Raw genomic sequence first — 15,707 nt, forward strand, 5'->3', positions numbered from 1 at the left:
GTATTATATTTTAAAATGAAACAAAAAAGAGTTAAATTACTGTATTTGGTTTTTATACTGTATCATGTATTGCAGTACACTAACATCACAATCACAACCTTAATCTAAAAATTTTTAATTATCACACAATGAAACAGAATAAATGTACAATAAAATACTACACATAGGCGACCAGATAAAAATAATAAATAATTTAATAATCAAAATTTGATTTCGTATTAAAGAAATAATATTTTTTTTTTTTTATAATTTCTAATAAAATTATGATATGTATTTATTTAGAACATTTTAATAATCATCTCTATTTTAATAATAAGTCTATGGATCAGTATTTTAGTAAATTGTATACATATTTTGAGTTTTATACAATTATTTTTATAAAACTTAAAACATGTATACTTACTGACTGTTCAACATTTATATCTTCTGGTCATGCCTATGTATTGGATATCCTTTTTAGTATAATGGCACATTACATGTCTATCATATATGTATTTATATAAACACGAATATGTATATAAAATTATAATTGGAATGGCTAACTATATTATCAAAATATTGAGCTTATTTCGAGGCAAGACTTGTAAATATGTAAAATTTTAATATATAATATATTCATGGTACACATTCATACAATATTTAATGAATTAACTTATATTATACTTAGGCATTAAAAGTATCACTTATATTGCTTATAAAGTATTAAAAAGTAGGAAAATATTTCTTATTAAAATAGGGACTGAATATAAAATATATCCATTTTATTTTTATTACATTTTATAATTTTAAGTATAATAAAAAGAAAACTCGACAAATAAGTACCTACCGAGAATCTGAGATTATGTTTAGTACTAGACTAAAGTAAACTCTTCAATATTTCCATAAAATGTAGGCTTATTTTAGACAGATTATAAAAATCAAAAAGTCCAGTACTATTTGCAATTAATAAAAAATATCAACAAGAATTATAGAGATCTATTGAGCAATAGGTCAATATAATAACATATTGATTTTTATTTTATTTATTAAATACGTATATTAAATTGAGTACCTAGCTGCTATTATTGTCTTTCAATTTTATAATTGAAATTATAAAATTTATTGACATTATTGTCCCCTGTCTATTTTCATCAGTTTAAAATCAGGACTGGGCCCATAACCTGTATACGAATATATTAATTTCAAAACGCACCACCAATGTACAGAAATATTGTCTTTTCTAATTTCAGTAGCATAACATACATACCACAGTACATAACCACTTAAGACCCCAAAACTTAAGGAATACACATTCCTGGTACACAAAACTGTAAATCAGTTTCTAATTGTAACAGAGATACAATCGTTATATCGCGCTTATTAATTTCAGATCAGAACGAAAAGCGTCGGTTTTATAAGGTTTAAATTTATTTTTAAATTACGAACATGCCTTTTTTAAACCCTATAGAACCTGATAAAAAATGGCCAGTGTCTTCAACCAGTTTCCACTAGGTGCTTTTCTTTTTTCTTCCAATTACAAATCGTAACATGAACCTGAAAGTAATTTGCCAAAGAGAAACTCCTTCGTTTCTATCTTCCTGATAAATTAATTGGTCTTAATCACTTAATAATTATTTCCTTATTATATGACGTATACATCTGTATAATTATTGCGCTTCTAAACCTGAATCCAGGAAATCTTTAAGGTACAAAGGCACAGCACGGGGCATAGCTCTGCAGATCTGTAAACAATAAAATTGATGCTAGAATTTGGAATTCACAATCATATAGGCATTATTTAAAGGCTGCCTGGGTACTTCTGTTTATTTCATGTTTCTGCCCTGAAGCAGTTATGTTTGCATGGTTGTGTTTCGGTTTGAAGGCATTACACCTTAGTCCTCAAGATTGACAACGCGTGAAGGTGATATGGGCGACATCAAGTGGGCCGTCAGCTTTATTTGACGATTTTTTTTATAATTATAATTCTGCAAAAAAAAAGGACCTGGCAGGTGGCGATAAGGTATGAAACAATGTTTAATAAGTCATCATTCATCATTTCAGCACATATCCTTCCACTGCTAGACAAAGGCCTCCCCCATAGACTGCCATAAGGAACGGTCCTAAGCCACCTGCATCCACTGACACCCTGTAATGCATTTGAGGTCGTCACTTCGTCTAGTGGGGAGTCGTTATACACTTTGCTCGTACGGAGTCGCTACTCAAGAACTGTTCTTCCCCATCGGCTTTTGGTTCTTCGAGTTATGTGATGTGACCAGCCCATTGCCACTTCAGCTTGTTTATCCTTTGGGCTATGTCAGTTAGTTTAATTCTTTTGCGGATATCCTCGTTTCAGATTCTATCACGCAAAGAAACTCTGACCATACTAGTCAGCTAGTAGTAAATTAAAACTAATGAAACAGTACTATTACAGCTTCATTTATTACAAGTATTCTAGCTTTTTTTATACACATATATACACACAAGGCAAGTGAGCATGCGGCTTATAATCATGAATAAAATTGTTAACTCAAAGAAACGATAAACAAGGAAGGTTCTCGAATGGCGACTCCGTATAGAGAAGTGCAGTGTGGAACCACTTTCCACTTGATAGAAGTACTTCATTCTATATCTGATTGAGCACACGTTTAAGACTCCGTGTGTAATTTAGAGATGGGTGTCTTATGAAGGAACAGCTGAATTGTTAAAAGTATTGGGCTTGGTATAATGTATTCAAAGGAGCATATTCATCACCAGAGGGGACTTTGTACAAAAGTCGATTGCTTGAGTACCTCTGTCCTATTCGTGTTTCAACCGTGAAGCAGCTGTGTTTGCATAGCTGTGTTTCGGTTTGAAGGGTGGGATATGGCGTGAATTTACAGAGTACAGAGGAATAACACCTGAGTCCTCAGGAATAGCAACGCATGGGGGGTATCATGGGCGAAACAGTATACTCTGTTATGTCCATGGTACTGCTCATATCTATAGGCGACGGTTACCACTTTCCATCAGGTGGGCCGTCAGCTTGTTTGCCATTCTGAGTTGTATAAAAATAAAAACCATACCGCATCGAAATTTTCAATCACACAGTAAATATTAAAATATAACTTCGTTAATGACAAACCTTACATTTGATGGAGGCACTTTTTTAAATACCTTTGTTATAGCATTTTATGGGCGAGTCCTATTTACTTGTGGAAGGTAGAAATATTAATAATGAAGTAGGTACTCACCATGTTGATATAATATAGTGAACTTGGAATGGTGATCTCGTAATAATTTCTGCGGACGGCATCAACAATATTGTCAGCTGCTTCTTGTGGGCTTAGTATTTTCAAAAGGGATGGAAATTTGATTTTTGGGTGTTTACAGAGTCCCGTGTCGACTATGAATGGGCAGATTATCGTCATTTTGATCTGAAAGGCAAAATAAGAGAGATAATAAAAACAAAAACCGTTTTGCAAATAGATAAGTATATATTACAGATATTATCTATAATATATGTAGAAATAATATAAAATTGAAGCAACACTTTGGTAACACTTAATTTTTAATTGTAAAAAATATCGGATAAATTTATGTATATACATTATCAACTCATTGTTGATATGTAAATGACATCAATAACAAAAATCGCTAATTTCCTGTTAAGAATAAAAAAAAACTATATAAAAAAAATAACATATCGACTAAATGCATATGTTAATGCAAAGCATATTGTTAATAACATGAACGATTATCTGATTTTTTTTAAGTAACATCTTTAATATAATCTCAAATGTCTTACTCCACTGTAGTCTTTCTTATCTTCTCTCAATTCCTCGTGTAGTGCTTCCATCATACCCCTAACTGCGAACTTAGTAGCACAGTAGGGAACCAGGTTTCGGAGTCCAACGACACCGGCCATGGAAGACATTGCCACGATATGCCCATGATTCTTCTCCATCATCGAAGGTAGGAAAGTTTGGAGTAGCTGCAAGAAAGATTGGATTAGATACAGCAATAATTCGAATATATATTGTAACTATAACAAGAACAAATGAACGGGAACCTTCTAGATATTTCTGGTGAGAAAAAATCTAGTAAAATTTTACTAAATCGATAATGTACATGCCAAAAGTGATACTTTGGCATGTAAAGTATCAGGTTGGAGGAATTATTAGTAAAGAAGATTCCTACTTAGCATTATACCCTGTTGGATTAATCTTTATGCGATCTCCCTGGAAAGAATTTCTGATGAATTCAGTTGGTCAGTTGTGATCTTATTTTATCCTCACCTATCCATCATTCGTCTTTAATTTTTACAGAAAGTGACTTTATACAAAAGTACTAGGATATGTCTATTTCTCTGAAGTGTTTTTGCGATAAATTAATTATGCTTGTATTCGATTCGAATAGTTGGATATGACATAAATAAGAAATAAATATAACATCTTAGTCTTTAAAGTAACGCTTGAAGTATTAGTGTATTCTGTGATATCGTTTATAGGGTACTGTATCAGGTGAGCTGTTAACTAGCTTGCCATTCTAAGTTGCATAAAAAGTGCATATGCTTACCCAGAAGTGAGCAATAATGTTGACCTCGAATGCACCGCGTATTGCCTCCTCACTGGTCGTGCTAAGCGGCTTGCAGGGCATGATACCGGCGTTGTTTATCAGCATTGTGACGTCACCCACTTCGCGGCTAATCTTGTCTTTCAATGCGATAACTGCATTTCTGTTTGTGACATCGCATCTGAAATGCGATTATTGATTTAGAGCATGGAACACTTAAACCAACAGAAGATTTTGGCTATTGAAAGAGTATATACGACGTATAAGATTCTACGTCCTGATTGGAGATGCTTTAAACCCGGATAATAGGTTTATTAGCTCGAATTCTTTCGGACTATTTACATGTTCATTGTCAGATCCTACAATTCTGTAGTCGTTAAATGCTTTAGAATATCATACGGACTGTCCATATTTAGCACATATTATATTGAAGTCGAATACCCTGCGTTTCGAGAAACTACTTAAAGAACTTATGAATAACCCTGAACACCAAAACAAGATGTAATATAGAAATCTTCGTTTCCTTAATAAATATGACTGGAACTTAAATCCGGGACTTCATTCGCGCACAGCAAAACCTGCCTCTATGTTACGGAAGTCGTCGAAATGTAATAATTATCATAATAATTAAGTAATAAACATAATCATTACTAAAGTTCACTTGATGATGATTGTATATAAATATTCACATACGTCATCTCAATAAATCAATATGTTACATAAGATTGGCTTATCTATTAGCATATACCCACGCCTATATGGTTGTTAAGTCAAACAAACATCCAAGGCTTCCGTATATATTAGACACATACTGTTATATTAGTAATGTAAATAATATAATCACCCTACTGTCTTTTGCAATTTCTGGTAATTTAAAACGGGAATTTTCAAATTGAAGGTGAGCTCTTTTAAGGACGCAGAGTTGTATGAAAGGGTCGCGGATCCCGGTTCAGCGTGCACAGATAAGATATGAGAATGTTATTGAAAAGGAACATAACTTTCAAAACTCCTGAATGGGGAAGATATTTGTATATAAAATTTGTATACCATAGAACTATTTTATGTTACATCCCTATTGGGAGTACGTCGGGTACCACAAATTATGCAGGAGCTATTTACCACCTCCACGATGTAGGTTGCTACAGAATATAAAAAGAACTGGTGTTTTTTATGTTCTGAAAGGGTTGCAGGCTCTGGACTTTAGTCACCCTTTAAGACTTTACCATGAGTTTGTAGCGTTCTCTACACGTTGGTGAAGCTATAAAGGCAATCAGCAACTAGTATTAGACTTGTTCGAAAAAGTCGTCGAACTTACTCGAATCTGAAGGCTCTTCCCTTGTCTCTCTTGATGATATCCACGGTTTCCTGGTTGCCAGCCGCGTTAATATCGACACACACTATTATCCCACCGAGTCGGCCGAAACGCATCGCCATCTCTCTGCCCATCCCGTGACCGGCTCCTGTAATCTGAATTGAAATCGTTTATGTTACATTACTTAGTGCTTATAGTATAATAACATATTCATAGTCTAGTGGCATATTCCGCATACCCTAATAGTTAGAGAGTATTAGTTTTGCCATGTGCTCCCTGGATAGAGTGGGCCAACCCTTCCTTACCCGTGGATATTGAAAGAAGCGACTAAGGGAACTTTATAGTCAAAGGATAAGCAACAGCGTCCCTCTTAAAACATCAAAACCAAACTGCAATTGCCAATCGACCTGCTAAGCGTGGAAACTACTGACAAAACCCTTCTTATGGGAGAGTCCTAGGGAGTCCTTTAGCAGAGCTATAGACAGATAGCTAACGACTGATATGATAATGCTGAGTATTAAATGTCAAAATAGGATGCCAGGGCCAGCACTTTCGGTATTTACTGGAGAGATACCAGTGAGAGATAACAGATGAGAATAAAGTCAGGTTAATTGGCCCATCATGCATAGTTTTCAGAAAGGACCGCGTGAAGTTCGACCTGAGGGTATATTGGGACCACATGTTTTGATTACTGTCAAACTTTTTCTCCTATAATTAGAAGGTACCCCTTAGTCTTGCATTAAAATACGGATGTTTGAATTATTTTTATGACAAGGATACGATATGTACGTTTCTACTACTAACAACATAATTGGACATGATTTATCTATTTTGGCCACCAAGTAAAATTGTAAATCCTTAATAGACGTATTTCCTAAGTCATCATCGTTGCAGATAGTGCTAAAGAAAACATGCTCAATTTAAAATTCTTCGCAGTAGTTTCCTACTGATTCCAACAGTCTCAAAACCGAATTCGAAAACTCAAAAAATCGCCTCTAATCTAAATGAACTACGTACTATATTTGAATAACAAATATACATTATCATCTATCTATAGATCCGGATACGTACTTGCTAGTTTCATATATATTTTTATTATTTATCCTTGTTATCGGACAATATAAAAGGTCGACTAAGGTTGACTAGGGGAGAATGCTTTTAGCATCAAGTCCGCCATGTGCCTACACATACATGTACTAATGAATAAATAAATAATGACCTCTATTTGACCAAATGTTAAGGAAACTTGCACTTTGTTTTTTCTTGTGACGCCAGGTACTATTAACATTTCGTTTTTCAATAAAAGGAAATAACATGTAATTTAAATCGACTCATGAATACCATAAATACATTATACTTATGTAGGTATAAAACATATAACCTTCAAATCTGAGAACAAGGAAGACGGGGTGTACCTGATACCTTTAGAATGCATAAATACTCGTATACCGGTATTATTTCGATTTCATATCGAAGCAACTTTTAACTGAATTTAAAAAGATTTAAGTTCTCAATTCGGTTGTAGTTTTTTCTTTAAGTTTAACAAAAACTCATAACTATATCAATTATGAACCGATTCGAAAAAAATCTATATAATAATAATCTAGTTCGCATCACTAATTCAATATTGTAGTCTCTGCTGTTAACCCTTAAAGAGCTATAAACAGTTTGTTGCTAAGAGAAACAGGGAAACGTATTTGGCGACACGATTCCGCATTCTAAATTAAAATATATGTAATTAATCAAACGTCTCGTCGGCCGTCAACGTGTGTATATCTTTAAGATTTGTTTATACCGATTGTAAAAAAAAAAATATAAAAACAGTTAAATATTCTTTATTGCGCTTAAACATACAATAATGATAACAATTAGGAACAATGTAAGCAAATGTGAACTTATCTCTAAAAGAGATCTCTTTCAGTCAACCTAACACAGTGGCATAGGGGGAAAGGGATTGTTAGTAATGGAGACTGAGAATCCTATTGCTAGCAATATACCCAACCAGGTCGACCTCCTCGCGGTTCCTCCTGGAAACTATCATGGTTAATTCCTGATGAATTCATCATGATGGGCTAACTGGCCTGTTTTTATTCTCATCGATCACCCTTCACTGGTGCTCCGCCAGCGTATCCCGTTAGCCCAGGCGGAGTTACCATACCATTTTCATCCAACAAAAAAAAAATGCACTACACAAAAATTGCGAGACAAACTAGTTTTTCAAAACATATTGTTATGTTGTCTTGGTTTCCATTGGTCTTACGACGCTTCTCATATACTACATAGACAATTCACAGCTTTTAAACGCGTATTCCATAAACAATGCTTAATAAAAGAAAAATCCGTTAATCGAATGTTTTTTTTTTTAATATCTCTCATGTATAGATGTAGTTTAATTACAATTTTTATATATTAGTAAGAGAACTCACCATTATGACCTCGTCTTTCACGCTTTTGGGTTCAGGTGGCACGAAGAACTGGTAGATGCAGTATATCCAGGTTAGGGTCATCTTCACATACAGCACCATGATCTCGATGGCTATGGATACGGCATGGTACACCTTCATGCCGATGCCTTGCTCGTCCGTCCTGAGTAACAAAAAAAAAACAATAAAATTATCAAAACAATATATAAATAAATAATAAATATTGAACTATCACGACGCCATCTAGCTCTTGAATAAGTAGAGCTTATAATATGGGTACTAAGCAATTAACAGACATACGTAAGAAACATACTTGGTAATGTGTCATTATCCGTTTAAATTTTTTATAGTTTGTGAATTTTACAATAATTAATAATCAATATTCATTAAATTATAATACTTGGAATTACAATTGCATTTAAAAACATTATGTATGTTATTTATATTCAATTGTTAAATAAAAAAAATACTAGAACATTCTCGACAAAGGTAGCTGATTGGAAACAGGATTACATGAATAACAATTATGCTTTAACTACTTATAATTTAAACTATTTATAACTTATAATTTATTCAGCAAAAAATATTACCTAAACATTAGACTATCGTGACATAAGAAATCATTTTATTCTTATTTTAAAACCAATAAAATACGCCAACGTACGACGAGCTGTTTTGTAAACACATTTGATTGAAAATATTTAAATTTAGAACGCGGAATTTTTGTTGTAATAAATTTTGGTTCTTACAGATTTTTCTCGTTCCAAAATTACCGAAAACTAACACAGAAGTGAACTAGGTTTTCTCTAGAGACTGCACTATGCGGGGAAATGCGGGCCACCAGTCCTATTGCTAGCAATATACTCTGTCAGGTCAACCTCCACGCGGTTTTTCCTTGAAACCATCGTGCTGAATTTCAGGTGCATTCATCATGATGGTCTAATTGACCTGCTTTTTTCATTATCCACCTATCATCCCTCACTGGTGCCCCACCAGCGTATACCGTTAAAGCAGGCGGGGTTACCATTCCATTATCATCCATTTAAATAAACTATGGGGTTCTCTAAAAAGGGTGTATTAAGGTTCCGTGCCGTGTACCGTAACCGTGTGGTCCCGCCATAGATTAGGCCACCTCTTCCTATCCCGTGGGTGTCATAAGAACCGACCAAGGTAGGATAAGGGATGGGCAGCAGTGTCCCTCTTAAAACATCTCCAAAGCCTGACTGCGGTTGCCAAACATGGCAATTACTGGAAAAACCCCCCAGGGGGAGGCATTTGTTCAGCAGTGGACAGTTAAAGGCTAATATGATGATTATGACAGTTTCTTCAGGGCTGGCAACGCGCACGTGGCACCGTATACCATCAGACGGACTACATGCTTGTTTCCCATCTTTGTGGTGTTAAAAAAAAAGTAAACTCTACCGATTGCAAAAAGATTTAAGTGAATTCAGAATTAGACACGTTAGAAGAGTTTTATATTCCTCTGTTGGTTAGTCGAGGACTAGACTTTTGGTGGTCGCTATAGGCGTATTCAAAGGGGGCCGGGTGGTCCATGCCCACCCCAGAATTGTCTAGTGCCCACCATAGAATAAAAAAGAAGCTTTCAGCTATGCGTAAAGATATACCTTAGTACATAATGTAGCTATACATTTTTAATGAGTAAGGATGGAATATTAACCCCGCTTGTGGTATTCGTATACGTTGACGGGGCACTAGTGAGTGATGACAGGTGACGATAAAAAGCTAGTTTAAATATTATATTTCTGACAGTGATACTATTTTGCAAGTCGGTAGACAAAGAATTTACTAAAACATTGAAGTGCTAGTGGCCAATATCAATGGCATGTTATGCAGTGGCACTAAATTGAACTTCTAAGGGATGTCGGATAGTCCGGAGCCATCGTAGAATATTCTGGTGCCCATTCAGAATGAAAATGGAGCTTTCAGCTACGCGTTAAAGCATATTTTGGATTTTTTTTATAAGACTTAAAATGGCAAACAAGCTGACGGCCCACCTGATGGAGTACATAATTTGGCTTTTTAAAGGACCGAGTCCTTTAAAATCCTTAGATAATACGTGAATTCTCATTGATAATAAAACCTTATAAAAATTGCTAAGGATATTGTTTTATTTTAATCGTGCATGGAAAAATACGAGATCATAATAATTAAAATATAATGTAGGTTTTTTCCATTGCAAGATCTGTTGCAATGAATTTTTATGAGACCGGCGACCTTACGAAACATGCTCACGTTCTATAGTTCAAGTTCGAGGTCGCGTGCGCACGCGCAATCATCACAACAACTGCCGGTTTCACGGGGTGTGGCGCCAACCTGTGCCGAATGTTTCTGAAGTTTATTCAACTTACTAGCTTTTACAAGTGACTCTATCCGCATTACCGACATTGTTTACTGACCGAAATAAAAAGTAGGTTGTATTCTTCTCAAAGGACCAATTTTACTCATTACCAAAGTTCATCAAATCATAAATGTGAAGTAACAGACAGAGTTACTTTGCATTTATAATATTATTCAACTTATTCTTTAGGGTAGGGGGGGGGTCGGGGATTATTAATAATGGAGTCTAGTAATATAATTGAAAGAACATGTTTTTACAATGGGTACTTTAATAGTATTTTTAATATCTAACTACTATAAATATTGATAACAAGACCTTAAAATATTACTTAAAAATAAAAAAAAATTGCCATCTCTTCCAGGCAAACTTAGTATACGTAACACGAGTACAGGATAAATAGATGAAAGCTCTATAATTAGTATACCTCCTGTTTTTATTATAGCACGATATGTGACCACATCATCCTGTGGGAACACAGAGACAATATGCTCCATGAATACGATCAATCGAAAAGAGAATGATGTACTCTCAATTGATGACCGCACTAATTGCTTTTTCACATTACGTTTGAAGAACCCGAGGTTATAATTTACTGTCTGACTCGATCCACTGAAACTGCGTAGCGTAGAGAACTGTTGCATCTCTGTGCATCTTCTAATGAATTTATCATGGGGAGTGCGCTGAGGAATTGTTCGGATTGATACCTGCTACTGATTTTCACCATCGTACAACCGCCACAAACTAAAGTTTCATCCCAACTATCTGGACGAATGGCGGTCCTCCACCGTGCGTTTTTCAAAGCACTTTCTTCCACGCACAACCATTCTTTGGAATCAACTTCCAGTAGCAGTATTTCCGAACCGATACGACATCATAACCAAGAAAAGAGCATTTTCACACCTTTTTTTTTTAATGTCTGGAAAATGCTTTATGCAGATCCATACATCTTGTGGGAGGTGAATGAGTACTGTGGGAATCCCACCATTAGGCGGGGGTGTACCCACCAAAAACCAGACGATATACCTTCTGCCATATCTCGGAGACATGGGCTCGCTTTCGCACTCACCACGTCTCCGAAAGCATTTTCACACTTGCAATGCCTTTGTTTTGGGTGACCCTGGGCGGCGGTAGTCACTTACCATCAGGTTAACCGCAAGCTCGTTTATTTCTTGTGTTATAAAAAAAATAAAGAAAAGACGTCTCAGGAAAGACCATTCCATATTATTACGGTACGATTCACATAAGAATACTAGGGTTTAAATGGAGAAACTATTATATCGATGGTTACGTTTTCACTATGGCATGAATAAGATAAAACGAGACAGTAAGACCTACCGTGTTGTTCTTTCAAATACGTGCGATATCAACAGATAGATTCGTTTGTACCTATTTAATGAGGTAGATCTGATATGTTAATGATTTTAACATTCGAGTGTTAATTAAAAAACAAACGCACCTCGTATAGTTCTCTATTGAACATAGTTGTTAGCTAAATGTAATTATTTACAGCTTCATTGCTTCGTTGGTTTTATTTGTAAATTCCTTTCTCTTGCATTACTATATCTTTTTTTTTATATAAAACCTAGAATGGCAAACAAGCTGACGGCCCACCTGATGGAAAGTGGTAACCGTCGCCTATAGACATGAACAGTACCATTGACATAACAGAGTATACTGTTTCGCCCATGATACCCCCATGCGTAGCCATTCCTGAGGACTCAGATGTTATTCCTTTGTACCCAGTAAATTCACGCCATATCCCACCCTTCAAACCAAAACACAGCCATGCAAACACAACTGCTTCATGGTAGAAACACGAATGGGACAGAGGTACCCAAGCAATTGACTTTTGTACAAAGTCTCCCTCTGGTGAAGTATCGTATCTTTTATGACATCATTAGATGAGAAAATATTATTTGTATCGGGGGCCAGTGGCTTCACTGTTAGCAATATATTATCAAGTCGTACTCCACGTGGTCTTCAATAGAAATCATTGTATTGTATTGTAAAATTTTTATTCTACATGTATTGGGCATATTAAAAGATTTAATATACAATGGCGGACTTATCTCATAGAGGAATCTCTTACAGTCAACCTTTGAGAAGCTGAAAGAAAACTATAGAATGTTCAAGGGTAAAAACTGAACAGCTAAAGATAAACTCAATAATACCTAGTTAAATTTGAGCATATAACACAATAAAAAGTAAGTGTATATATAACAGTATATAGTGTGTATATATACACCTGCATATGTAAATAATAATACATAAATAATAAAATACCATTAATACATAAATAAAAAATTAAAAATAATAACAAAAACCTATAATTATAAATATATAAACGACATATACACAGATACATATTTTCACAACAGGCTCTATGAAATAGGACTTTCAGAATAAAATTTAACGATCCCTGCTTTAAAGTATTTTAATGATTGTGCCATCTTCAAGTTATTAGAAAAGGAGTTCCAGAAACGTTATCATCATGATTATCCGGTGAATTTGTCACGATGGATCAAATGACCTGTATTTATTCCCACATACAATTCCTCACTACATGACTCTACTTATAAACAAATAGCACAGGCAAGTTTACCTACTACTACTACTACTACTACCTACCTATTCTATTTGGGTCGAGTAAAAAATATCTCCTTTTTGTTGAATTTTATCTTTTATTTTCTAATCTCGGATCCTCCAAAATAATGTAAAAAAGTATGGGCAATCGTTGAGGATAAAACCTTTTCTTTTAAATTAATCACATTCGTGGACCATATTATTAGAGTCCCAGTAGACAGGATCAATCATCATCATCATCGTCATATCAGCCTTTAACTGTCCACTGCTGAACATAAGCCTTGGGGGGGTTTGCCAGTAGCTACCACGCTTGGCAGACGAATTGGCAACCGAAGTTAGGCTTTGGTGATGTTTTAAGAGGGACGCTGCTGCCCTCCTCCGCTGCATCCCTCGCCCTCCCTTAGTCGCCTCTTACGACACTCACGGGATAGGAAGGAGTGGCCTATTCTTATCTGGGACCACACGGCCAAGACAGGACCAATAAGGCCTATGAATCATGACCAAGAGTTTTTCGTGACGCTAAAGAAAATAAATATCCTGAGATACGTAGAAAAAGTCACAGGTTATTATATTTCAAGATAACTAAACATAATTTTTGGAAAGACGGGTATAAAACGCAATTTGCGACCAACTCCGAAGGTTTTCGTCGCAATCGCGTGTCGCAAACAATTGCCCAAAACGCTTTTGCAAGCATCTCTGGTCTAATGACCGAGAAATATTTTTATAATATGTACACAATGTCTGTATTATGAATTTTTCCACAATCTATACTAATATTATGGAAAAGATAAATTTCCTGACTGACTCACTCATTATCATTGTATGACAGTCAAAAGACAGTAAGTCCATTATATACTAAGTCTCCATTTATAAGTTTATTTGTATTAAACAGTTAAAATTATTAATAAAGGCGACGTAGTATTAGTTTGGCAGCTGTTTAATTGCCTTAAGCGATACATTTCATTATTATTATTATTATTTCAGCCGTTAACTGTCCACTGCTGGACATATGTCTTATTATTATTTGTTCTCCGTGTGTCCTGGCATATAATAGAATAGGCCACTCCTTCCTGTCTCAACATGGCAACTACTGGCAAAATTCCCCTTATCCCCTTAAGGGGAATTTTGCCAGTAGTTGCCATGTTTGGTGGGCGGGTTGGCAACCGCAGTTAGGCTTTTAGAGATGTTTTAATAGAGACGCTGCTACCCATCCCCCGCCCTCCCTTAGTTCCCTCTTACGACACCCACGGGAAAGGAAGGGTTGGCCCATTTTGTGCCGGGGCACACACCACGAATAGGCATGCAAATATTTATATTTTATGAAATAAGCGAAAAATTAAATTATAATACAATTTTATATTAAATTACAATTACATTTTACAAATTAAATTAATGTTACATCCTGTCACATATACAGATTATATTTAGAACGAGAATAAGGAAAAATAATAAATAATAATTAAAATGTCATTTAGCTATAACAAAAAAATACAATAAAATTATGAATTATGGAAATGTCAATCGAGGACATTACGAATACTTTTGTTTAAAGGTTTACGTAGAAAACTGCGTTTGTCTTAGGGCTCGAGGTATTAAGATCCAAAATTAAACGTCGAGATAGGATCACCTTAAATACGTCTTAGGAGTGAACATCCCCAATGACCTTTTTGTCGTCGATTATTCTCGTCAAAGGAAACGGCGAACACAATCAATATTTTAATCAGAGACACTATATCAGCATAAATGAACGAATGAAATTTATTGCTAAAATGTGGTACAGTAAGGTGATGTAGCAAGTAAAAATACTATCTTACTTATTTCATACTCAAAATTATATACATATTTATCAAGGTAAATTTAAACACAATTGTTACCTAAATTATTGTACAACTAACGTTAAACTAAGTACTCAGAAAATACAGAAGATCTATATCTCTGTTTATCTAATGGTTGCGTGGTAGAGAACACCGTCCAATATTAAGTCCGCCAAATGCACATGCAATAACACTGCGCATTTAATTAGGTTTATATAAATAAATAAAAGAAATTAGGAAAGGTTTATTGAAAACCAGGAAAGGTGTCAGTGTAAAAAATTCGACTTGTAAACAGTTTTGAGATATATTTATGGCCGCTATTTTATACGTCCCTCTTTAAACATCACCAAATCCTAACTACAGTTGCCAACCCATCTGCCAATCGTGACAATTACTGGCATAACTCCCCAATAGGGGGAGGCTTATATCCAGCAGTGGGCAGTTAACGACTTATATAAATGATAATTATATACTATCATCTCTCTAATAGTTAAAACTTGTCTCACTACTCGTCAAAGAGAATACCAAGTAAAATAATACTTTATATAACTATTCTTTATCAAGCTTCGTAATATGTGAAGATGTTTAAAACATCTATATACTTGTATTAATAGGTTAATTACAATGAACAGAGTTTATCTATTTTGTTCTTGGAAATTTAAAAAATAAACTAATAGACCGGTTTC

At 34.9% G+C, this 15,707-nt stretch overlaps 2 protein-coding genes across 2 annotated transcripts in view; one reads left to right on the top strand and one right to left on the bottom strand.

Moving 5' to 3' along the window:
- LOC113513526 (epidermal retinol dehydrogenase 2-like) overlaps nucleotides 1-15,707 on the top strand; it is a 101,546-nt gene that overhangs the window by 41,596 nt on the left and 44,243 nt on the right. The gene's annotated exons all lie outside the window — the stretch shown is intronic.
- The window catches only part of LOC113517960 (short-chain dehydrogenase/reductase family 16C member 6-like), a 31,546-nt gene continuing 15,864 nt past the window's right edge, over nucleotides 26-15,707 (bottom strand). Inside the window, exons 3-8 of the mRNA XM_052894181.1 lie at nucleotides 8,269-8,428; nucleotides 5,846-5,997; nucleotides 4,534-4,711; nucleotides 3,764-3,949; nucleotides 3,210-3,392; nucleotides 26-1,721 (exon numbers count right to left, since the gene is read on the bottom strand). Of these exons, the coding sequence (XP_052750141.1) occupies nucleotides 1,647-1,721; nucleotides 3,210-3,392; nucleotides 3,764-3,949; nucleotides 4,534-4,711; nucleotides 5,846-5,997; nucleotides 8,269-8,428 (934 nt within the window). The 3' untranslated portion in view covers nucleotides 26-1,646. The remainder of the gene's footprint in view (nucleotides 1,722-3,209; nucleotides 3,393-3,763; nucleotides 3,950-4,533; nucleotides 4,712-5,845; nucleotides 5,998-8,268; nucleotides 8,429-15,707) is intronic.

Source organism: Galleria mellonella, unplaced genomic scaffold, assembly GCF_026898425.1.
Source record: "Galleria mellonella isolate WM207_F2 unplaced genomic scaffold, CSIRO_AGI_GalMel_v1 utg200, whole genome shotgun sequence".
Classification (NCBI taxonomy): Eukaryota; Metazoa; Arthropoda; class Insecta; order Lepidoptera; family Pyralidae; genus Galleria; species Galleria mellonella.